General features: G+C 36.4%; 1 protein-coding gene across 2 annotated transcripts in view; it reads left to right on the top strand.

The window, feature by feature from the left end:
- The window catches only part of DLC1 (DLC1 Rho GTPase activating protein), a 419,765-nt gene that overhangs the window by 202,140 nt on the left and 191,621 nt on the right, over positions 1 to 26,004 (top strand). For both annotated transcript variants that reach the window (XM_047715908.1, XM_047715944.1), the window contains exon 5: positions 7,189 to 7,222. In XM_047715908.1, the coding sequence (XP_047571864.1) occupies positions 7,189 to 7,222 (34 nt within the window). The remainder of the gene's footprint in view (positions 1 to 7,188; positions 7,223 to 26,004) is intronic.

Below are 26,004 nucleotides of genomic sequence, written 5' to 3'. Positions count from 1 at the left end.
TTTATCTTCCGTTGAATGATTCAGAAACTAAGTTAATCTGAAATTACGAATGCAAGGGGGTAAACCCTTGGTGACCTTCAACTTCACCAGTCTTATGAATAAAGGTATAGTAGACTGTGTGTTAAGACCCAGATTCTACTCTAATCCCCAACTGGCCAATTTAGGGTCTGTAACATCAGGTAAATCATTAATCTCCTTCAATCTCAATGTCCTTATAGGCAAAATGACAGCAAAAGAACTAGATCCATGTTTCCCAACATAGGAACCCATAGACTACTGGTGAACATCAGCTGATACATGGATAAATATTTTAAATTTTAATAGTTATTTATTTTCATGTGTGGTATGAATAATACCAAATTTTCAAATTCAATTTGAATACCAAAATTTCAAACCCATAAATTCATGTATTTTGTTTTTGTTATTTAGAACAAGTAAAAAAAAGGATATTTATTTAAATTTAATATTTAAATTTTATTAAATAAATAATTTATAAGATACATGTATGTAGTTAAGACTGAAAAGGTGGTATTCAGAGTATTTTGGAAAACACAACTAAATGATATCTAAGTCCTCTCCACCGTGAAGAGCCTATATTTTTAATAAAAGAATGATGACTGTCAAAACTAGAGAAATACTTTGTAAACCAAAACAGATGATATCAGATTACCCATTAGATGCAGCTTTTCAATGAACTTCTTTGTTCAAGTGGGATCAAATAGAAATCATGGACTAGTTAACAATATCAGAGACTGGGCTGAATTCAAAGAGTCTTTAAATAAAGAGATGGAAACAAACTCATTTTTCAATGTACCTTCTTTTCTTTTATGTAGTCTTTCATGTCTTCCCTAAAATGTGAATCTCCAAGCTCTTTCTGTTGCCCATTGTGCCCACAATGGGCTCTTGTGCCCTCATCTGAGACAGAGACTGTTCCATCACTGGGGAATGTTATCCTGCAATTTCTAAGGACATAATTACCCATTTTGAAATTTGTCTGTAAAATATTTTTGTGGGAACAACAGTGAGTGTTTTTAAGGGAAAGGAATGAATTGCTTTGCTACAGATTCTTGCCATTTTTTAAAAAAGCAAATGAAAAGCACTCCTATAGAACAAAACAGAATATCTGAGACATTTCTGTGTGAACATGTCTAATAAAATATGCAAAACAAGCGCTGCCTATATAGAGAGAAAGTACAAAATACATGGTAGTACTTTGTTGTTTACTGTAGGACAAAAAAAAAAAAATCCCTTCCTAGAACATGAGTAGGATCTTTCAGTCTATCCTAGCTTCCCATTGATTGAAGGATTGGCTTTCAAAGGGCCTTCTTAATGGTAGTATTCTATGGTTCTGGTTCCAAAGAACTAAGAGAGAAAGTAATTTATATTAGTGAGGGATGTGGCTTATTAATTAAAATAGCACATTAAAGAGGAAAAATCATACTCTATTTCCAACTAAAATCATCAGGAAGAAATTAGATCAACGAATTTTCATTCACAAAATTGAATTCATAAAATGAATTCAGATATAACATCTATTATTTATGTGACTATTAACAGCTTCTGTGTAGTTGGTGTAAGTTCCTAAAAGGTGTCCAGCTGAGGTCCCTCTTGAAAGTGCGGAAAGTCATTCTAGCAGCAGACCAAAAGAATCAACATATGTCTACAACATTTCCGGAAGGCATGTTAAAACCAGCATTTCCCCCAACCATGTTTCACATCAAAAACATAAACAGACACACACACAGACTAAGCTCCCACACACAGCTTTAAAAGACCTCATTAAGAGAAAGAGAATTATTTTCTTCCCTTTTCCTAAAAAGCTTTCTCTTTAATGGTTTTTTAAAATTCAATTACAAAACACCTTAACAGATCAACTTAAATGAAAATCTTTACTTGCAAGGAACTAGTGGAGGATCAGTACAGCCATTAAACAAATATTTAAGATTGTTATGCTATCATTTGAATATCACAAAGAAGAATAACAAGACCACGAATGATTTTCTTCTCTCATTTGGAAGTTATTAGTAGGCTTCCCTTTGTTCCATTAAGAAATGAGAGAAGAAAATATGAAGTTACAGCAAACCCATATGGGCAGCAGGAAAATCCTATTTAATTGCTTTATTGCCAGAAATGTTAAATCACTTCCTGAGGATACAGCTCAAATGAAACATATGGCAACTATTAACAAAAAACCCTAATGAATTCAAAAATATGCTTTTTAAAGGAGCTTTCTCATAAGCAACAGCCATACATGTTATTTAAACTGAATGTATGAATATGTATTTGGTACTTTAATTCCACAAATGTTTGATGAACACTTACTCTGTAACAGACTGTACAGCCACCTTGCATGGACAGTTTTGTTCGAAACACAGGAACAGGTAAAACACTATGGAACCTCAAGACCTGAAGCCCAAATCTAGCCAGGCCTCTTCTCTGAAGTCAAAGACAAAAAGAATCTTTGGACCAATGTCTCCTTCCAAAAGGTTCAGGGCCTAAGAAAACCATTCCATTTCCACCTGGGTGGTCCTAATTCAACTGTCTTCTCACTCCTTTTGATGTCACACCAGTGATGGTGCTAATCATTGCAATTGAACACCCACTATATGAAACTTTTCTCTTTCGTGTACCTTCTTCGACTGGATTGTGAATTCCACAAAGAAGGAACAGTTTGCCAAAGTTTTCTGTACACAGGATAATGGGAGGCATATAGTTTAAGAAACAACAAATAGCTTCAATTAATTGAAAATGAAGTGTCAGCATTTTAAAAAGTTACTTATAAACCTTTTCTAGAGAGACACTTCTCCCTCGAATTCAGAAATATATCAGCTGAGAGATATGCAGCTGTTGACTGCGTGGTTTACTTTGAAAGAGCAGTTATAAAATCCTGGATGCATGAAACTTTGACTTTCCTATGTCCACATCATGCAGTTGTTTCATGGAAGTGAGCCTTGGTGGCTTAAAGAAGCATACAGAACATGGTGAGGTTCTTAAGTAATAGGCATTGACTACATGGAAGCTAAAATATTTTTGCTTTGTAGCACAACTCATTGCTTAATAAAAGTTTATTAAATATTTACTTATATGTACTCGGTGACACACTGTGCAATCAAATGGAACAAAATATGGAAAAGGTCTGTTGCTGGTCAACCTATGATTTGGGGCAAGACGTTCAATTTGTCTTAAATTTTTTGGCTATAAGAAGAGAGAGCTTATTACTTAGATAATTTCTAAATATCTCATACAGATATTCCTGCACAGATATTTTGTGATCTCAGTCAGTATTCTATCATGGAATCTCTCCCAAATTTTCTTCTCCCTTGTTTCAAAAAGACTCTGATTAGTGTTTGGAAACTAGTGTTAGGACCTCAGAGGCCTGCATGCCAGTGGTTGTGACCTGGCTTCCATCACTGACGGCGACCTCACAAAAGTTACTTCCCTTTCCAGGACTCCATGGGTTATTCTAAGGAGTCAGTGAATTTATGCAGGCAAAGGCTTAAAACTGTACCTTGTACCTATTCAGAACCTAGTAAGTGTTTGCTCTTTCCTCCTGTGGCACCTTTTTCATGAGCATCTTTAAACTGCTTATCACCAACCTTTATAATCTTGTCAATGGAACGGTTTGGGTTTGGTTTTGTTGTTTATTTGCTTTTCACAGAAGAGAAAATTTAATTTGAAAGACCTCATCTCCAGTTACGTAGGAAATCCAGGGGCTGAGCTTAAAATACAACACAGTATGAATTTAAGTCCTTCTCTCCCTCTCCCCCAGAGAGAAAACTCATGCAAACAGGGCGGGTGTTAAGGGGGTAAGAGGAAAAGGGAGAGAGAGAATCTTAAGCCGCCTCCATGTTCAGCGTGGAGTCTGTTGGGGGTTCTCAAGCTCAAGCTCACGACCCTGAGACCATGACATAAACTGAAATCAAGGACTGGATCCTCAACCTACTGAGCCACCCAGGCGCCCAAATTTAAGATACATAAAAAGTCAACAAATATCACCGAAACGATGTGATAATTTTCCTGTAAAGGGAAACAGCTTCTCTATAATGTAGAACCACACCAGTTCTTCTTGAAATAAAGGAAAAACAGATGACCCAGTATAAATGAGGGGATGCTGAGGTACATACCTAACTCCTATGCAGTCCCTCTGCTGCCCTGGTCTCTGGACATGACCCTCCACTCTGCCATTTACTCACCTGATAGTCTCCTTGCAATGCACCTTTGCCAGGATGCAGTCAGCATTCACATTCAGAGAACGAGGAGTGAACAACAAAATGTAGATAGAAATTAAGTCAAAATATACCTCCACTATAGATTAATCTTGCCAGAATACCCCCCCCTCTATTTTTTACCCCTAGAGAGATTTGCCTCTTATTTGAAAATTGCATCAATCTCAAATTCTTTAAGTTCCGAAAGTGAGGATCTCAGCAGTAATCAGTATCTCACAAGGATATAGGTATCTTGATACTTGATCCTGGAAATGAAGCCTGATGCTATTTCCTTAGGCATATCTGCAGCTGAGGTGCATGTGAGCTTTCCCCTTCCTTGCCTCCTCCCTCTGTGTGCTTTGCACGCACACGCAACAAAATTACTTACCCATTTGAGACTACTTTTCTTACCCCAACTTCAGGGACTTTGTCCCTGAAGAGAGGGAGAGGTGTCAGTTGTAGACATCCTGTTTGGTCAGTGGTTTGGGGTAGCAGGTATCAAAGCCCAGGGGGTCAGATGGATTGAAGTCTTCCCATACAAGTTAATACCTTCATGTTCACAGTATTATAAACTTGAATAACTGAGGTGAATGGGAACCAGAAGTTCAACTTCCTTAATTTATTTTAGAATATCCATTGAAAGTAGAATTAGACATTTGTACTTTAAAGTCTTTTGAAAACATCTCCTGAACTCCGTTTTTTAAATAATGATAGTAAGAGACAATAGTTGCTGGGAATGGAACATCTAGACCGCACCTATCAGTAAATTGACCCATTGGCCCAATACCCATAGAAACAAATAGTAACAGCATCTACCTTTTCCTGAAGACCTCAAATGCTTTATCAAGCTACCACGGTTGGTCTTTTCAGCAACCTGAAGAAGTAGATGTGATTATTCCCATCTAATAAAGGAGGAATCTCGGGGCGCCTGGGTGGCTCAGTCAGTTAAGCGTCTGCCTTCGGCTCAGGTCATCCCAAGGTCCTGGAATAAAGCCCAGCATCAAGCTCCCTGCTTATTCAGGTTCTGAGTCTCCCTCTGCTCCTTCCCCTGTTCCTGCTCTCTCTCTCTCTCTGAAATAAATAATAAAAATCTTTAATGATAACAGTAATAATAATATAAAGGAAGAATCTGAGCCTTGGAAAAACAGGCAGAGATTTGAAATGTCCAGAAATCCACCAGACAATTTGCTTTTACTTTTTTTTACGGGACAAAGAAATTGAACTATAAAAATTCTCCCCAAATTCAAAGAATATTTTTTTGTTTCATTTATTGCCAGTATCTTTTTTAAGAGTAATATGTGTTTTCAGACAAGAAAAGAATTGTATGATGATTGATAATTATTATACCTGGATCTAGTAACTTTACTGATAGTTCCCCAACTCGTTTTTCTTTTTCTTTTTATTTTCTTTTCAGTTTTATTGAGGTATAATTGACAAAATTTTAAGATATTTAAAATTTATATCATGGTGATTGGAATACGTATACATTGTGAAAGGATTTCCACTTAATTACTATATTCATCACTTCTCATGTTTATTTGGGTATTTTGTTTTGTTTTGGTAAGAATACAAGTCCTACTCTCAGCAAATTTTAATTATATAATATAGTGTTATCAATTATGGTCACCATTTTATACATTAGATCTTCAGACCTTCTTTATCCTTTTTTAATACATTTTTAATTGTTTTTTAAGACTTATTTATTTATTTGACAGACAGAGATCACAAGTAGGCAGAGAGGCAGGCAGAGAGAGAGGGGGAAGCAGGTTCCCCACCAAGCAGAGAGCCCAATACAGGGCTGGATCCGAGGACCCTGAGATCATGACCTGAGCCAAAGGCAGAGGCTTTAACCCACTGAGCCACCCAGGCGCCCCCAGACCTTCTTCATCTTATAACCAAGAGTTTATATACCCTTTTACCAAGTTCTCCCTATTTCTCCAGCCCCTTGCAACTTTTCTATTCTCTGATTTTAGAAGTTTCACTTTTTAAAATCCACATATAAATGATACCATACATCATTTGTCTTTGTCTGTCTGGCTTATTTCACTTAGCGTAATGCCCTCAAGGCCCACGTGATTGCAAATGGCAGGATTTCCTTCTTTCTCGTGCCTGAATAATATTCCATTGTATATATATATCATATATGCCTTATCCATTCATTCATTGATGGACAGTTATGTTGTTATCATATTGAGGCTGTTGTGAATAATGCTGCAGTGAACATGAAAGTACAGCTATCTCTTTGTTATCTTTTCATTTCCTTTGGATATTTAACCAGAAGTATGATTGCTGGATCATACAGTAGTTCTGTTTTTTTGTTGTTGTTGTTGTTTTTTGTGTTTTTTTTTTTTTTGAGGAATCTTCATACTGTTTTCCATAGTGGCTGTGCAGTTTACACTCCCATCATCAGTGCACAAGCGTTTCCTTTTCTTCACATCCTTGCCAACACTTGTAATTTCTTGTCTTTTTCCTAATGACCATTTGAACAGTTGGAAGGTAATATCTCATTGTGATTTTGATCTGCATTTCCCTGATGGTTAGTGATTTTGAGTACCTTTTCATGTACATGTTGGTCATTTGTATGTTCTTTATGGAACAATGTTAAGTTCCTTTGCCTGCTCATTTTCCTGCTGTTGGGTTTTATTTATTTATTTATTTATTTATTTATTTATTTATTCATTTTAAAGATCTTATTTTATTTTACAGAGAGAGAGAGATCACAAGTAGGCAGAGAGGCAGACAGAGAGAGAGGGGGAAGCAGGCTCCCCGCCAAGCAGAGAGCCCAATGTGGGTCTCGATCCCAGGACTCTGAGATCATGACCTGAGCCCAAGGCAGAGGCTTAACCCACTGAGCCACCCAGGCACCCCTGTTGGGTTCTATTTAATTTTTGTTCCATTTATGATAGTTCATTTTGTTCCTGATGATGTTGTGATATTTCTTTCTAGTAATAACATAATTCTATGGCTTTTTTTTTTTTTTCAGGCACTTCCAGGAATTTCAGAAAAGGAAAAGGCTGGTAAGTTGACATTTGGTTATGTTTTCCATCCTATTGTGGAATAAGATTCCATCTTCATGTAGACATTGCATTAAATATTAGAAGTGTATAAATCTCTTCTGTCTCTAGGCAATCTCATCAATCTCTGAGTAAATATTACAATTGAATTCCTGAAAAAGCAATTTGGTTTGCTCAGAATGTAAGAAAAAAGTGTGGTTTCTTAACAGAACATTACATCATATTAGAAAAAGATGTATGCTTCTTGTAGCTTTCCTTGTAGCCATATCCACGTTTTTTTCCCTTGAGGAAAAGAATTAGATGTTGCTTAGTGTACTGGGAATCAGCCTTTGGAAATCAATTGTCAATAATTATCAAGGCTTATTTTGTCATCTTAAGTAGCTTATATAGTAGTCAGAAAATAAGATGTACTTATTTAAAGCTGATGCTATACTATCAAATATATAATTTTTGGAAACAATATCAACAATTATATGAGAAAATTAGAATATATTTCTATACTCTGTGCTATGATTATGGCTATTAGCAGTATCATGGGAGATGGATAAGGACTGATGAGAAACATGGAAATGTGAAAAATTAGACTTCGATTGGTGGATTCAAATGCTTAAAAAAACCTTTTAGTCTTCCTCAATATTGTTTTATGTTTTATGTATAATAATAATGATGATAATAATCTTTTAAAAAACAAATTAAAGTTTTACTACCAAATTAAAGCTTATCACTTAGAAATTAAACATTTGTGATTTTTAAGAGCTGTATTAAGTGTTTATAGTCATCTAAAAGATGACATGACTTCAGTGACTCTGCACTGAAGCATTAGTTTGCTGATTTAATATGGGGGATGTTCTCTTTATAGGTCAGTGAGCCTACTTTCACCACTAGGTAGTTTTCACACACAGGTTTTCATAGTTTGTATCCTTCCATGAGCTAGACTTTTCTCTCGTGTTTAGGCTATATCTGATTTCTTTACTGTAATTTGTTGAAAGGTAGCCCTTCAGTACAGACAGAAAATATTGAACTGGCATCATGTGTCAGTTCAAGAGAACTGTTCAGTTTAACAGGGAGTGATATTACATGGATTAGTAGCATGTACTAACTGAATTCCGGTTATAGCCCCAATGCACAAACAGCTTAAATAGATGTGTTAGCTGTCTAAGTGGGACAAGAAATAAATGGTTAAATAGCATTTGCATCACAAAGAGAAAGAAACGCAGCCAAAATCATGCTTTATCTTGGGTTGTGACACTCTCTGTAATTTCCAAGAGTAGCTACAATTTAAACAAAGTATATAACAGAGCAAAGTTGTCGTCTTATTCCAGAATGTCAGCAAATTCTTTCATACCCCATGGAGAAAATTAGGATGTGAATTCTTGGCTGGTGGGGAAGGGGGAGAAGAGATGGAAATGCCATTGCTTGTTGAAGGAATGGATCTTTTCCTTCGCCACTTAAAATGATTTCATTGTGATAGGGAGAAGACCTTTAATTTTTCAAGCTTCTCATGTATTTAAAAGATATGCTTATTAGAACAAAGAACTAGTTAAAAAGTGTACATGTAATGTAACCACCGCTTTTTATCATAATTCAACTGCAAAACACAAAAACAAGAAATTGTCACTTTTCAATGATCTATTTGGGTCATTTCTATAATGCTGGGGCACAAATGAAAAGAGCTCATAAATTCCATTCACAGAGGTTCCATAGGGTGATCTGTGGAAAGTAGGATCTACCAATTGATACAAATGACCTACCCAAGCCCCTAGATGCTTATCCCGGGATGGACAAATTTGAACAGGACCTGGCTTCTGTGTATTAAAACGTTAGAATGACTGGAATGTACTCCAGCATGGTTTTGATACACATTTCTTGAGAATGTACCATTAGTTTAGAAGGAAATGTAATTTTGTTTGGTAATATCACCATAAGAAAGAAATTATTTTTTAAAAATCAATGAATTTATGTATCAAGATAAAGTCTTGTGTTTGAATATTTTATTAACAATGGTAACAGATTTGACAAAAGAGAATATGATCGATTTCAAGTTTTAAAGGACAATAGTAATCTAGGCAAACTAATTCTTCTATTTCTAAAGTTTATTATGTCCTATTTAAAATACTTGAAATATTTTTAGTATTATATGCAAATGTGAATCTCTTTATTCCTCTTTATGAATCTCTCTTTTTAAACCCTGCTAGACAGAAGAATGGCAATGAAGGCAGAGGACCTACTCAATTTTCTGGGGGTTAATTGAGCTCTTAAATAGGATTAAGCTTCATTCCCACCCCTAAGGCCTGTCATTTTTTTTTTTTTTTCTGTCTTGTTAAATGAATGTAGCCTATTGTTCCATATTAAGAAAGTCTATTTTTAATCTGTGTGACCTCTCATCCACGCCAACTGGAACCAATCCCACCAACCCTTGTGAAGCTCTAAAAAAAATCATTTTGGGTACATTCCATTAATAATTCTTGAGATACAGTTTTGTGGTTGTTTCGGTGTGTGCTTTAAGTAGACATCTTCTATTCTGATCCATGTGGCTATGTAAATACATCTTGGCGCACTTAATCCCACTGCTCATCTTCCACTTTGCAATGACAAAAATCTCTAAGGGGAAACATTTTGAAAGAGCCTCCCATTGGTTCATTCATTCCAGAAATATGTACTGAACAGCAGCATATTCTAGCATCTTACTAGTATCTATCAAGGAAGCAGTTTATGAATAAGGTATATTCCTTGCCCCGAAGGAACTCAATCTCTAGTCAAGAATATTCCATTGGGCCAGCATCTTCCTTTTCCTCTTCTCAGTTGAGAATTTCTTAAACTGCCTTTTTCAGAAAGTTCCCAAGAAAGTAATCAAAGTATCAAAATGTACATTCTCAGGATCTGAATTAATTTGTTTTTTAAAATCATAATTAATCATGTAAGTATGAATGTGTAATTGTATCCAACACATAATATTTTTATATGACTTTCCTATGCTACCAGCATCTGTATGCCCCTAAAGAGTGGGCCCAATGCCTTTGGTACATTCTCTAGCACATCTGCTTCCTATCTGTGTGGCCTTGAGCAAGTTACTTAACCTCCTCATTTTCCCATTTCTAGAATATAAATAAAGAAGCTGCCATGTTGTTTTTGTAAGGCAACAATGCTTGGCACAAAATAGACCCTAAAAAATGGTAGCTGTTTTTATGATAATTGGTTGTGCTTCTAACTACCATGTGTAGAAGCCAAATAGAAGCTAGCTGTGTTACCGCTGCCTATGTCTGCTCCAAGAGTTCTTAAATGCTTCCTCAGGGCATCAATTAACAGTTAAGTAGCCGTCCATGTGGAAAAAGAGATCACTTTCTCTGTAAGCCTCTGAGTGAGTTAATGCAGACAGAAGTTATCACAGCATAGGCAGAGTTGGTCATATTTTAACCTTTCATTAGAAATTCCTGTGTCTGTTAGGGTGAAATTCTCTCTTGTGAACAGATAATCTTCAGTCTTCACAATTAGCCCATGAGAAATGTATATCCTATATCCTATTTTCCTATGATTACCTTATCGACTGTATCCCTAGTTCCTGAAGTAATTGAATCCTGTCTTCCCAGCTCCCATCCTCTCTCCCTCAGCTCCTGCGCACAGTCCTGTCAACACTGCCTTCTAATCAACCTTTGTCCCTTCTCCCCACCATTGCATTAATGCAGCCCTCCACTTCCCATTGGGCTTTTGCAACAGCAACCAGAACTGGTTTCCCTGCCTCAACCTGTCATTACGCCAGTCCACTCTCTACACCATCACCAGAGTGATGTTTGAAAAGCACCACCTGGCCCTATCATTTCCTGCCTTAACATTTTCTTTGTCTCCCTGCTCTCTACAGGCAAGGTCAAAGCTTCCTGCATCATACCTGGCCATTTGTAATCTGGAAGCAGTATAGTTTATTATACTGGGTGTGTCCATTTTGTCACTCAGATCCATTATTTCTTCCCCTCTCTGTGCCCCAGAGGTTGACCAGTATGGGCAGAACGAGTGGGCTGCTCACTTTTTTGTCTTTCCTATTCCACCAGTGAGGAGCCAGAAGTGACTGGGAAGAGAGGAAGGCAGGGCATGACAGTGGGACTCTGAGCTTGGGTATTTATCCCCCATTTGTTTCCCAAGGAATCACTGCTGGTTTCTCTTAGGTGGCCCTTTCCACACAAGTTCCCAGGTGCTGAAAATCATTCTCGTCTTGCCCTTCTGACTTTCCTAATCTTTGTAAATAGTTCTGTTACTAAGCGTTCCTCAGTATACCCAGTGTACCATCTGTTTTCTGTTAGGAGTCTCACCAGTATACCTACCAATATTTTCTCTTCTTTCTCTCCTTGTGTTGGTTTGCTGGTTTGTTCATCCAACTTCAGCCACCTCATACAGTCACAATACTTTCTAACTCTGCAAATCTCTAGTTTTACCTAGATCATGCAACCACCTTTCAAAAAATACAGATGATAGAGAAAGAAAGAAGTGCCTTATTCAGAGGGAAAAAAGATATGGACTATGTTTTTCTTCATCCTAAATGAATATAATTTCATTTAATTGTATGGGAGAGAAAATATCTATACTTATGATTTAGAATATGTCCTCTATTGTATAGATGCATATAAATTAGAAAATCAGCATTGCATCTTAGTTGCCAAAATGTGACTCTGAGCTTATTTGAAAAGTAGCAATATAGAATAATATGAAATCTCTCATTCTAAAAAACATTAAATCACAAAAGACCTTGTAGATTTTGTCAGAATTCATGGCAGCTCTGGAAAATAAACCACTATCATTAGCCAAAAAATGGCAAATTTTTTGCCCTGTATATCTTGGTAATTCTGCTTGTTTTATTAGAACCAAAAATATTGTCTCCTTAATGAATTACTTCCCAGGCAGAGTTAGTCATTGATTTTTTTCTGTGCTCCTAGAAAACTCTATACATTTGTTACAGCAATCTTATTATCTTGTGTTGTTGTATGTCCTCATCTCTTGGCCATGATCTTTTCTAGATAAGGAATATTATCTTTGTGTGCCCTCTAATTAAAACAGCTAATAAGCACATAGTGAGTGTTCTATAAATACATGCTAACCAATAAATTATAATTACAAAGATGCTTTGGCTTCAGTCTTAATGATTTAATGTTGATATGGTTCTAAAAATTTATTTAACTGTTCCTCCTCTCCCCCCGCCCCATGACTCCTACTACCCCCACAACTGCCAAATATTTCAGCTGTGTAATTAATTAATGGTGTTATTTGGGGACCTATCCCATACAAATGTGTAAAGGGCACCATTGAGAAAGATGACTTAGAATCTGACTTTGGTTACATTCCTTGGTCATTTTTCTTAGAATGTTTGTATTCCTGCCTCTAGGTTAGTTCGTTGGCCAGAAAATGTTAAAATCAAGATAATGAATAATTATAGCCTTAAACACTTGTGAAAGATAGCTTTCAGAAGCATATAACAGATTCACAGTCTCTCCAAACTTTGTGTTGAGGCTAGTAAGGCAGAACTTAGAAATCAAACACTTCTTTGTGACAAATATGTGAGGGGAAACATCAAGGTTTTCATAATTTCATTCCAAGTTTCTTGTAAATATACTAATAACAAAACCCAGATTTGGTGCCTTTTGATATTAGTTTTCTTGGCTACCTTTGATCACCGAGAAGGGGAATACAGAGGACAATAATAACAAACAAACAAACATACAAAAATAAACCGAAATGCAAAGATATGCCCGATCTGATTATCTTTGCTTGATTCAGGGAATTATCCTTCCAATGTATTCTGCTCTAAGTCATGTTTCAATATCTACAGATATTGGGATTTAATTGAAGAATAAAAATAGGACTACTCTAGTTCAGAGTTTTCCTTCTGAGAAAGACTCTGCTCTATATCATGTTTCTATTTTAGTACAGATCAGACTGGTTTTAGTACTGTCTTACTGACTGGGCTGTAAGCACCCTGAAAGACAGAATTTTGTTTTGTTCAACTCAAACTCCCTTTGCCTGACATTAAAGTAGTTGCTTGCTGTTTGGTAAATAAAGGAATCAATAAGATCTTTAAAAAAAAATGGCAAATGCTTTATTCCATATGCATAATACTCCTAGAGCCAAAAGCAAAATCTTATCCTCCTATTCTAAGTGAAACACTTTCTGTTACTGCAAAGGCCCCAGCTGTTTTACAGGGTTCGGCAGGATCTGAAAATTTTCTTTATCTGGCCAGGCCGGGCTTTGGCCAACATTCCAAATTCTTTATTCCCTTTGACTCTCCAAAAATGAATTCCATTATTTTTCTACTAGTAGCTTATAAATACTCACTTGCTTCACTTTTCTTAGTATTATGGTCTCTGCTTGCCTGCTTTTTTATGAGGAAGGAATTTAGGGTATGCCCACATATAACCTCTCAGTTTCTCTGAAACCTAATGTAAACTAATCCATGAAAAGTTGGCTGTGGTGGACTGGGCTGTTGAGAGGAAACACATTAGTTTTCGGTATCAAGGAATTCATGAAAAATATAAGTAAGCTATTCTTAAATGCCAAAAATCTTGAATTAATAGGACATTTTTCAATACAGATAACTTTCTGAATCTGTTTCTAAATGTTCTGTTGGTATTTCATTTATTACAAAGTGGAAAAATAAATCTACTCTGTCACCAGAATCAATCCAACATATTTCCTTTTCTCCCCAATTATATTTCAAGAGACATATGTACATGATAATTACTCTTTAAAGTTCCAATTTGAATGATTTCTCCTCTACTTAGAGTGGTCTTCCCAGGTCTCCATAGCCAAAGGTGGCTATATCTTTCTATGGCATATAGTGTTACTTGTGATGTATTTCTGTTCACAAAATATCTTCCGTATCTGTCTGTGAGCTCCTGAAGGCATAAAGCCCCTGATTTCATCTTTGTCACCCCACACCTGGTGTAGTATCCTTGCACAAGCAGAGGCCCAAGAAATAGTTTTGAGTCAACCCATTTATTTGACATACCCAGTAACTCCTGCAGGCACTAAGTTAACCTCCATTAATCTCCATCAATAACCTTAACTCTTCACAACTGATGACCTTAAAATTTCTTCCTCCAAAAAGTCTCGTGCATATTTTGCCCCCTAACTTACCCTTGAAAGAATGGCTATCAGGACTGTGAAGGAGTAGCTAGGAACTACCAGTCCGGGCTAGTAAAGCAGTTTTGCATTTCAGTATTTTAATTGACATTGACCTTTTATCAGTAGAAAAATGAATTTGTTGTTTCTAATCTTCCCTGAATACCAGTTTACTAAAAGGTCCCTTTCCATCAGTTTTATTTTACAGAGCAATAGAAGAAGTTTCATTGAGTTTGAAAGTCATAGCTATCATTTTTAGATCCCCTCAAATATTTACCTTTATAGAATTCACAATGCACAGTTTGCAGTTCAGTTACTTTTATTAATAATATGAATGTGTACACAAATATATACCTGCAAGATAATTGTACAGTGATTCTACTTTCTTCAGAGAGGTGCATTGACTTTGGAAAAGTTCATATAACAACGTATTACTTCAACCTGTCTGAGTATGAAATGACCTACAACTCTACTGGTATGACCCTGCTTTCCTTCTCCTACTGACCCTCCCTTGGTTTGAAGGACTTTGATATGTTTTTCTGTGGGCAAAAGTTTGAGATCAAGATCTCTTACAGAGAGATAAACGTTTCTATTATAGACTAAAAATATGATTTCGAGATGTGGTTTATCTGAGTGGGAAATCCAAAACAGTTATTAACAACCATAACAAATTTTCTGATGCCCAAGATAAGGTTGGTGCCCATTTTGTTTTGTGAAGGCTGTGCAGAACCAGCCTGGCTATTTCAGGAGAATGGGTCATGGATTTAAGAGATATTTTGTCCTGATTTCTGTAACCAGGTAGAACAGATATTATAGAATTCTTCAAGTGATCTTTAAGCAAAATGACCCCCAAAGCCCTCAGTTGCCCATCACAATGGGGTTTTGCTTTGGGTTTTTAAAATCTTCCTAAACAGAAAATACATTCCAGTGACTCCCAACTGCTAATGTTATAAACTTCTTCTTAATATAAATTTTCAGTCAATTCTTTCCTATGGATTTAAGGAAATTGATAAATGGAGGATTATAGTACAGTTCTTTACTTGTTTAATTTACCCGCCTTTTTAAGTCTATGGTCTTCTTTGATACATTTATCCAAACATTTTCCCTGCTGTACTCTGATCTCCTGAAAGGCAACATTTTCTCTGCATCTGTGTAGCGCCAGCTTCTTAAAAGGTTTTTGACTTAATGTTTGTTGAATGAATGGTGGAATGAATGATAATAGCAAGCGTTTCCCTGTGCCTGCACTTTTCTGAGCACTTTATAGATATGAACTCAATAAATCCTCTAGCAATCCTATAAGGTTAAGTGTTACTATTTTCCACATTATAGAGACAAAGAACCTGAAACTCAGGTTTCCTAAATTACCCAAAGTCACATTTTGTTCAAGGCAGGGCTCAAAGCAAGCAACACAGACTAGAATGCATGCTCTTAACTACCATGCTGTATGTAGTGGTTAAATGCCAAGACTCCTCAGGCTGATGAACAAATTTTTCCATGATATGACCTTGGCCTTCCTTCCCAACCTTATCTCCCATCCTCCTCTAACATATGCACCTTCCGCTGTAGTCATGGTAGCACCAACACTTCTAGCCTAAATTTGCTTCTGCATAACTTGACCTTTGATCCTCCTGTTTCCTTTCCAGAAATTAACTCCCTCAGCTCCCAGGGTCTCACGTGGGTCTCACCTTCACCATGAAGTCTTCTGTGACAACTCCTGTTTGTATTAATTTTGTACTTTTTGAAATATTGCCATCTTCATACTTAATGATATGTGGATTGTTATTGTCTGTTGAGTCATTTATGTGTCTCAGCATAGCTTCCAGTAGACTTAAACATCTTTTTAAAAGTCATTTAGCATAGTGCTGTGTACCTAAAAGGGTTTATTTTAATAAATAAACTTTTTTTTTTAGAAAAGTTTTAGAGTCACAAAAATTTAGTGGAAAGTACAGTTTACATGTATGACATTCTTTTAAGGGCAAAACTGTGGAAATGGTTAAAAGATAAGGGGCTGGGGGGTAGGAAGGCATGAATTGATGAAGCACAGAGGATTTGGGGGACAGGGAGATGATCCTGTGTGATACTATAACGGTACAGCATGTAGGCTTTTCAGATTGGCTTCTTTCACTTAGCTATATGCATTTAAGTTTCCTCCATACCTTTTCATGACTTGATAGCTCATTTCTTTATAGTAACTGAGTAATATTTCATTATATAGATACATCTCAGTTTAAAGAGCTTATTTAGTATATTCCTAATGTAAACACTTTTTAAAAGCTCATTGATTGTAAAATAAATTGCATACTCCACTTATGTTAATCATTATCCTTTCTGCTTTAAGCAAAAGTAATTCTGTTCTTTTAGCCATTGGTTTTTGATTACTTTCCATTACTTCATTTCTTTCCTGTGGAATTTCTTCAAGTTTTCAAATGAAAAATACTACTACTAAGTATGTATTTTACAACAGCTGTAATTTATTGTGTACCTACCATGTAGTTTCTGAGAAGAGAGCTAGATGCCTCCTTACACTAAGCTACACCATACATGAATCCCTTTTCCTCGAAAGCTGATGTTTTTTTCTGTCTCTTCATTCCTAATATCGCCATTTCTTCCACCTCCGATATTTGAATAAAAGTATGACCAAAATTAGTAAAACTGTAATAATTCCTATAATTTATATGATGTACATACATATTTCTGTTCTTATGACTTTGCTCCTGAAGTTTACTGATACCAAAATACACTTCTATTCTTTTTCTCCAAACCATGCTCTTCCTTTAAGGACCAACTTAAGCGCCACTTTTTCCACCAAACCTCCCTCCCCTGATGGCTCAACTCTCCAGTGAACTCTTCCTTTGAATCAGATGGGTTTTACTGCTCATCTTCTCTTCTGCACCTGAAAGGAGCAGCCTCGTTCCTTGTGATCACTTATTCTAACCCATGCCAGAGTCCATTGGACCAGAGACAGGCAGGTAGGGGTTGAATGAGGAGCATACTTGATTCAAGGGCAGAGAACCCACTGGCTGACCAATGGACAATCTCTTTCTTTCTGCCTCTGTCTCTCCACTCTCCATCCCTCCCCTCCTTCTCTCTCTCTCTCTCTCTCTCTCAGTTTTATTTGAGCTGAAGAAACAATCAACCTACAACAGGTGCTTTGGCTAAAAGTTCACATGGACTGTGAGGTGAAGTAACAGAGGAAACCATCCTGCAAAGAAGAACAGAGTAATGGTGTAACTGGGCCAAGACAGAGAAGTGAGAGGCAATGTAAACTAGAGAAAGAAATGAAAAAAATAGCTCCTTCTATCCCAGATGACTCCCTGGGTGTCAGCTCCAACACTTAGGTGGTCTCTGTCCCACATCTGCAGAATGTCTCTGTATCCTCATGCCTGAGTCTTTTAGTTGGACCAAATAGGAGTTCCTTGCACTCAGATGATTAGACCATCCTTACCCAAATTCCCATTGCATGTACAATTAGTATCAAAAATAGTCTATTACGTAATTTTACCTGATGTCTTACATAACTCTCTGCTTCTTATATATGTGTCCTGTCCCCCAAAATATGCTATAAGCAGCATCAATGAAAAGCCATGACATATTTTTGTTTGCTGTTTAGTTTTACTCCGTAAGACCTGCCAAGACCTAAGTATATAATGAATATTCAATAAAATTTTAATTTTTCAGAGTTATACTGACTTTTTAGGCTACAGAGCTATCTTCCTAATTCATAATTACCTGCAACCCATAGAACATCTGTTCCAGCTCTTTTAGCTGCACTAATCTACATTGACACCCTCTTATCTCATATGTATGAGATTCATGGATTTTCTCTTTCCCCTTGACCAAATAAATTACCTCCTTTTTAAAACCACTCAACTTGATCCTGAACATGCCATTTGGTTTTTAATTTGCATTGTGATATGTTTGAGTCAGATGCTGCTGCCCTCTACAATTGAATATGTTCAGTAGATTAGATAATAATAGATAACATTGTAAAACCAAAATTAGGAAGAATAAACAAATAATCAGGGTGTGAGACACTTGACATATTTTTTTAAATAAAGTATCTTTAAGAGAAAAAAATCAGAATTCCACCAGACGTACCTGTATTCTATGACTTAATATTTTTTAATTTAAAAAGAATCACCCCCGTGGGACATATTTTGGTGATTTTTTTTTCCCCTAAGACCTAATGGCTGTATTTCAGCTACAATGATGAAGACAGTAGCTTTCATCTATGCAAAGCAAAGATCAGCCAGGTGACCCAAAGGGGGACATGAAGCTTTTCTTCTTTTATGACTGTAGTGAAGTGGGAATTAAGCTTGTTTATTATACACAGAAACTTTCATTATTTTGTAATATTTTTCAGTACCAAATTTGGGGGCCTCTTAAAAAAAGGCATCTCCATCTAACCTGACCCTGACACTGAGACAGCAGTAAATCCTTCTGCAACTAATCAAGAACCATACTCCCAGATGGTCCATAACAACAGAACATAAGCAGAACAGTGACCCCCTCATCCTCAGATGCAGGCAAAACCCTGGCCTTTTTGTGATGTGGACAAGAGGATTGTGCCGTAGAGATGTGTTAGAAGTCTCTTTACAAATGGAGATATTCTGACACACATACAAATATCTCCAGGCATTCGCAAAGCATTCCCATCCACAATGTCAGCTCAGGTTTTTGAAAAATAACCACAGATCACAGATATCAAGACATTTTCATAAAGGAAACAAAATATAAAATTTCAGCAAAGTAGGTTTAGTTAGATTACAGATAGAGGGTAAAAGGAAGCCATAGTTCCTTTTTTTTGTTTTTTTCCTGGTAGAACCTAAGTGAGCCAAGCTAAAAGCACTGATCCATAGAAAGAATTCCACATCTGGAAAATCTTTGCTCCATCTGTGGTAGGTTTCCAGCCTTTTGCTGTCTCCCATTTCCCGTGACTTCTGCTTACCTCTCTTTTATTTTCTTTAGTGAAATTATTCAACCCTTAGGGGCTTTGGGGTTTTATTTTGTTTTGTTTTATTTTGGTTTGTTTTTAGGAGGAAGGAGAGCAAGGGAATACCTCACATTGTTTTTGTGATTCTCTAGAATTGAGCCTCATTTATATGTCTTGACGTGTCCACATAAGTAATATACACAGTAAAAAATACAAATATCTGATCAACTCTATAGAATTATATTTTAGAAATACATTAGGTAGATAATGTTTTGATTTTTATTTTAATGGTTTAATATTGGTTTTAAACTTCTAATTTAAGTGTCTTACTTTGTCTCAGGTGGTAGAAGTTAGTATCATAAAACACAGAAGTAAAGTTACATATTTGTATCATAGCCCTCATTGCTTTCATATTTAATATAATTCAGAAGTGATCTTTACTGTTAAAATATCATATCACCAAATCCTCATCCAAAGCCTTAAATCTATTATATGGCTTGATGTTTGGATTTTCTTTTCTCATCCATCTTTTCTTTTCTTATCTGTCTTTATACATTCTCATGGGAATTTCATCCAACTAAAGCTACGTCTTCACAGTCTCCAGCCCCTAGCCTACCAGCCAAGTCACCCTCCTCATATTCAGCTGCCCCGAGACTCCATCACAGAAATACCCATACTCCATGTCCTTTACTTTCTGCTTCACTGTTTTTGCTAATACTGTTATCTTTTCCAGAAACTTCTTTCATACTGTTTCCAAATTTTTATATTTACCTCCCCTTTGAAGCCTTCCATGACCTCCTCTGCTCTCAAATCATCCCCTTTCCCCAGAACTCTCAAATACTAGACTTGAAATTCTCACAAGAGTTTTATTCCTTTATGTTCTTTATTATGATTACTAATACTTATTCTCTCTGTTATATTATAAAATCCATGTCCAGTTTATCTTTAAATGTCCTGCACCTAAAGGACACTTAGTTATTTTTTGCTTTAAAGAAAAACAGCATTTGTAATTTGAAAATAAAGGCATATCAGGGCACCTGAGTGGCTCTGTTGGTTAAGCCTCTGACTCTTGGTTTTGGCAGGTCAGGTCATGATCTCAGGGTCCTGGGATTCAGTACTTTATCAGGTTCCACACTCTGCATGGAACCTGAGGGAGAGCCCCTCTCTCTCTCTCTCTGCCTCTCCCCCCCACTAACACTCTCTCTCTAAAATAAATAAGTCTTTAAAAAAAGAAAAAATAAAGACATACTTTTTTAATGCAATCTTTGTTTAAATGTACCTCATAATTTTCTAGAATGCTTCTTTAAGAATTAGGATTCCTAGATACCTCCAGGCCTGCTGACTCAGCATCTCATAGGCTCAAGAACCTCAATGGTAATATATTCCCCGGAGAGTTCTTGTCCATAATAAAGTTTCAGGCATTACTGGTTAATGTCAGTGCAAGTTTCCCATTTATTCTTCCTCCACATGCATACCCATCTTAATATGTACTTCAGAGTTTGTACCGCATAACAAAATCCTAAAGCTTAAGACAAATGATTGTGACACTGAATGACTAGTGAGAGTTTATATTGTATTATAAATATAAGCAGAAATATCTCTGAATGTCTGTTTTTACCAAATAGTGTACCGGACTTATAAAACTATTTAAGACACTATCCTCAAAGAGCTTATGGTCAAGGTAAGAGAAAAGATAACATGTGAAAAGTTTATCGAACAAGCAAAGTAATCAAAGATGTCATGTTATGTTATATAGTCACATATTTGCCACTGGTCAACTTAATCATTATTCAAACAACTGAAGGTAACAAAATGTTAAAGTAGTAAACATAATTGGAAGTCCTACCCATAGTAATTGGGTAGAAGAAGAAGGGGGAGTGGGGAATAAAAGACATCCAAGTTGGAAAGGAAAAAGTAAAAATGCCATGATGTTACATATAGAAAACCCTAAAGACTCCATTAGAAAACTGTTAGAACTAATAAATGAATTCAGTAAAGTTGCAGGATACAAAATTAATACAGAAAATTATGTTGCATTTCTATACTGTAATAATAAACTATCAGAAAGAGAAATTAAGAAAACAATCCTATTTGCAATTACATAAAAAAGGATAAAATACTTAGGAATAAATTTAACCAAGGAGGTAAAAGACCTATATATTGAAAACTACAAGACATTAATGAAAGAAATTGAAAAAGATACAAATAAATAGAAAGATATCTCATTTTCATGGATTGGGAGAATTAATATTATTAAAATATTTATACTACCTAAAGCAACATTGAAAATTTAATGCATTTCCTATCAAAATTCCAATGGCATTTTTCATAGAAATAGGATAAATAGTCCCAAAGTCTATTAGGGAATCATAAAAGACCCCAAATAGCCAAAACAATCTCAAAGAAGAAGAACAAAGCCAGAGGCTTTACCCTCCCTGATTTTAAACTATGTTATGAAGCTACAGTGATTAAAACTGTGGTACCAATATAAAAACAGATAAATAAATCAATGGAACAGAATAGCCCCAAAATGAACCTGTATATATATGGTCAATAAATTTCAACAAATGAACCAAAAATATACAATGGGGAAAGGATGGTCTCTTCAACAAATGGTGATGGGAAAACTGCGTAGCCACATGCAAAAGAAAGAAATTGGACTACTTTTTGTACATAAAAAATTAACATAAAATGGATTAAAGACTTAAATGTAAGACCTGAAGCCATAAAGCTCCTAGGAGAGAACATAAGCAAAGCAGTAAACTCCTTATGTAAGTCTTTGTGATGATTTTTTTAATCTGACCCCAAAAGCAAAAAGAACAATAACAAAAATAGACAAGCAGGACAATATCAAACTAAAAAGTTTCTGCACAGCAAAGGAAACCATCAACAGAATGAAAAGGCAACCTACAGAATGGGACAAAATATTTGCAAATCACATACTAATAAGGAGCTAATAACCAAAATATATAAAGAACTCATACACGTCAATATAAAAAAATAAATAACTCAATTAAAATATAAGTAGAAGATCTGAGTAGACATTTTTTTTTTAGTTTTTATTTATTTATTTGATAGACAGAGATCACAAGTAGGCAGAGAGGCAGGCAGAGAAAGAGGGGAAAGCAGGTTCCCTGCCAAGCAGAGAGCCCGATATGGGGCTCAATCCCAGGACCCTGGGATCATGACCCGAGCAGAAGGCAGAGGCTTTAACCCACTGAGCCACCCAGGCGCCCCGACATTTTTTTTTTTTAACCAAAAACATGCAGATGACCAACAGGTACATAAAAAGATGTCCAACTTCATTAATCATCGGGGAAATGAAAAAAACCACAATGAGATATTACATCATACCTGTTAGAATGGCTATTATCAAAAAGAGTAGAAATAACAAGTGTTGGCAAGGATGTGGAGAAAAGAGAATTTTGTATGCATTGTTGGTTGGAATGTAAATTGGTGCAGCCACTATGGAAAACTAAAAATTCCTCAAAAAATTAAAAATAGAACTACCATACGATCCAGTAATTCTGCTTTAGGTATTTATCTTAAAAAATGAAAATACTAATTTAAAAAGAAATATGCACCTCCATTTTCATTGCGTCATTATTTGCAATAGCTAAGATATGGAAATAACCTATCAATGGATGAATGGTTACACACACACACACACACGCACGCACACGCACACACACACACACACACTGGAATACTACTCAGCCATAAAAATAGAAAAAAATCCTGTCATTTGTGATATGGGTGGATCTCAAGAGCATTATACTAAGTGAAGTCCGTCTGACAAAGAAAGACAAATCCTGTATAATCTCTCTTATATGTGAAATATTATATATATATATGTAAAGTTTTTCTATAGCTCTTTATTTCCTCCTCCTCCCCTAGGGCTAACCTTCCTCTTGCAATGGCTCAGCAAGTACTATCTTGTGATAACAGATATTGTGATCTCTATGAGACTGTGAGATGGGGAGACATTTAGGGTGAACAAATAAACCATCATCCAGTGGCTCATCCATTTGACTCTGGACAGTCAGATGGCAGAAGGACTGACTGCCTTAGGGAAAAGGAAGAGATTTCGGGTGTGAAGATGTTCAGGGAGGGACATGGAGGAATAACACAACAAACATTACCTAGCTTTCACTTTTGAAATCCTAGAAACAGCCCAAGTGACCCTGAATCACTACCTCATATTGCTGAAAACTAATAAAAACGTTTTAATTCTCCAATAAGACTACAGTCTTCAGCTTACCCTTAATGGAATGTATTTTCCCTGCTCCAGGTTAACCCAAGTCCAGCCAAGTGTCAGCGCATCCAACTCTCTTCGCTACCCTCTTTCTCTCTCACTTCCTCCCTCCTCCACTAGAAAGCTGAAGGCCATTGGAAAAGGGAACAAGTGATGTTGATGTGTGCTGCTCTTCCTGCTCCTCCTGTTGTCTAGGGGTTTCCTTGGTCTAGACCTTGAGAACATACCCCTTCAGAATGCTTCCAGCCTGCCGAGCAAGATAAGTCATAGCAGTTAAGTGGCAAGATACTCAAGACTCCCTAGACATTGAGCTGAGAGAGTTCACTGGGCTGGAGTGGTCCAGAGAGGATATGGGGGAGAGGAAAGCTTTGAAAAACTGGAAAGGGAGATCAGAGACAATTCTAGGCATGGAAAACTGTTGGCAAAGTTAGAACAGTGGGAATGCACAAGGCACGGTGATGCAATTGTGCAGCCCAGCCAGCTGGAGCATGGAGTTTGTGTTTGGAAGGAGAGAAAACTGGAAAAATCCAGACTCATCAGGCCTTAGAGAGTGATTATAACTTTTACTAAGAATAGTAAATCTTATTAGTCAGTGGTACTATCCCAGCTGCAAAGATCCAGACATCCTTATTCTAAATTCTATGGTCAGTAGTAAAAGAAAAAGAGACAGAAACAGTCTTTTTAATTTTTAGATGGGGAGAGGAGCAGAAGGAGAAGAGGAGAGAGAATCCTTTGCAGGTTCCACACATCTGAGTCAAAATCAAGAGTTGGACACTAAACTACTTGAGCTACCCAGGCACCCCCAGGTTTTTGTTTTTTTTTTCATTGCATAACATGTTTATTATAAACCGCAGGGTTTTTTTAGATGATGTACTACAATACCAGAAACCCATTAGATACCAACTATAATCACTATTCATAAAGACTTTTGATATGTATATATTACAGGGGATTTAGCAAATGAGTTTGGGGGGGAAAAGTCAAAAGCTTTTATTTTTGGTGATATGTTTTTAAAAATTGAATTTGGCTTTATTAAAATTCAACCATTGCTCATGATAATGACAAGTGATGCCATTAAGATATAGAGGAAATATATGAATTTAGAGAACTAATGAAAATAGCCTCTTCTAACAATCTCCAGTTTTCAGATTTTAGAGCAAATCATCCTCCTTAGAAATGCTAACCATTTCCTACAAAATAGTTTGATAAAAAGGTTTACTTTAGAGTAATCATAGCTTATACTTAAATCACAAATTTGCCTGCTCTATTTCCTGCCACCATCCATCCTTTGTTTTTCTTTGAGTATTTCAGTTTGCAGCATTCTTGCATCACTGATGATCTTGGTGATAATCTATAGTCTTGGTGCCAGATGTGAACCACTCATTGCGCCTGAAACTGCAAAAGCAAAAATGCTTCCATTTCCTTTAAACATTTTTTTTTCCAATTTCTAATTTGAGGTATTAAGAATGCCTACCATGTTGCTCTTCCATGTAATTAACAAATAGTAAGAAATGTGAAAATACCAACAATTATTTAATTCAGAAGCTGATTAAATGCTGCACGGAAGAGTGTTTTTACCTATTCTCTCCATCTAGACACGTGGGAGCTAAAGTATCACCTACTGAAACACTCAAGTAATTACGATCTCTAGATATTTTATACATATATTTAGAGCAAGTTTTCCTAAACTGTTTACAGAGACCTTTCTTTCCCCACTCTTCTGTTGACACATACCATTTTAAAATATAATGAAAATAGAGTACTAGAAAATAAAATTGGGGGGAAGACATAAAACATAAAACATAGAAGCCAAAGTGTTTTATCATTAGATTCAACAAACATAAAATTACTCTGTCCAACTACTATGCTTCCTCTGGATTTCTAAATGCTTCCTCTAGATATCTATGCTCCTCTGTGGTCATTCATCCAGCCTCTGATGAGCCATTGGCCTCACATTAAAAAGTCTCAAAGAGGGATGCTTGGGGTGGCTCAAATGGTTAAGCCTCCGCCTTCGGCTCAGGTCATGATCCCGGGGTCCTGCATTGAGTCCTGCACTGGGCTCCCTGCCTGCTGCTCGCCCTGCTTGTGCTCTCTCTCTGTCTGATAAATAAATAAAATCTTTTAAAAAATAAAAAGTCTGAAAGACCAAGAAGCCAAGCCAATAGTGAGTGTGAGGGAAAATTAGGGTCAGAACCCCCTGAGTCTCCAATTCAAGATTAAGGAAGCAGTGCAGGTGCCCTGTTTCTTTAGTCTGTTTATGAGGGATTATGAGGGTCTTCCCCACTGCAGAAAGGAAGGAAGGAAGGAAGGAAAGAAAGCAGCCAGGCAGCCAGGCAGGCAGGAAGGAAAGAAAAAGGAATTTGTCCAAAAGAAGCACTTGCTAACAATTTCCACTGCCCTTCATCACCTGCTTTTTTTCTTCAGTAGGAAGTGTGTTCTACCTTCTATGCAGATTCCTTTTTTTCAGGTGAAGTTTGCAGACTGCCACTTCCTGTA

The sequence above is a fragment of the Lutra lutra genome, chromosome 2 (assembly GCF_902655055.1).
Source record: "Lutra lutra chromosome 2, mLutLut1.2, whole genome shotgun sequence".
NCBI classification, from domain to species: Eukaryota; Metazoa; Chordata; class Mammalia; order Carnivora; family Mustelidae; genus Lutra; species Lutra lutra.
The sequence above is the reverse complement of the archived record's forward strand: the minus strand, read 5'-3'. Positions and strand labels throughout refer to the sequence as shown.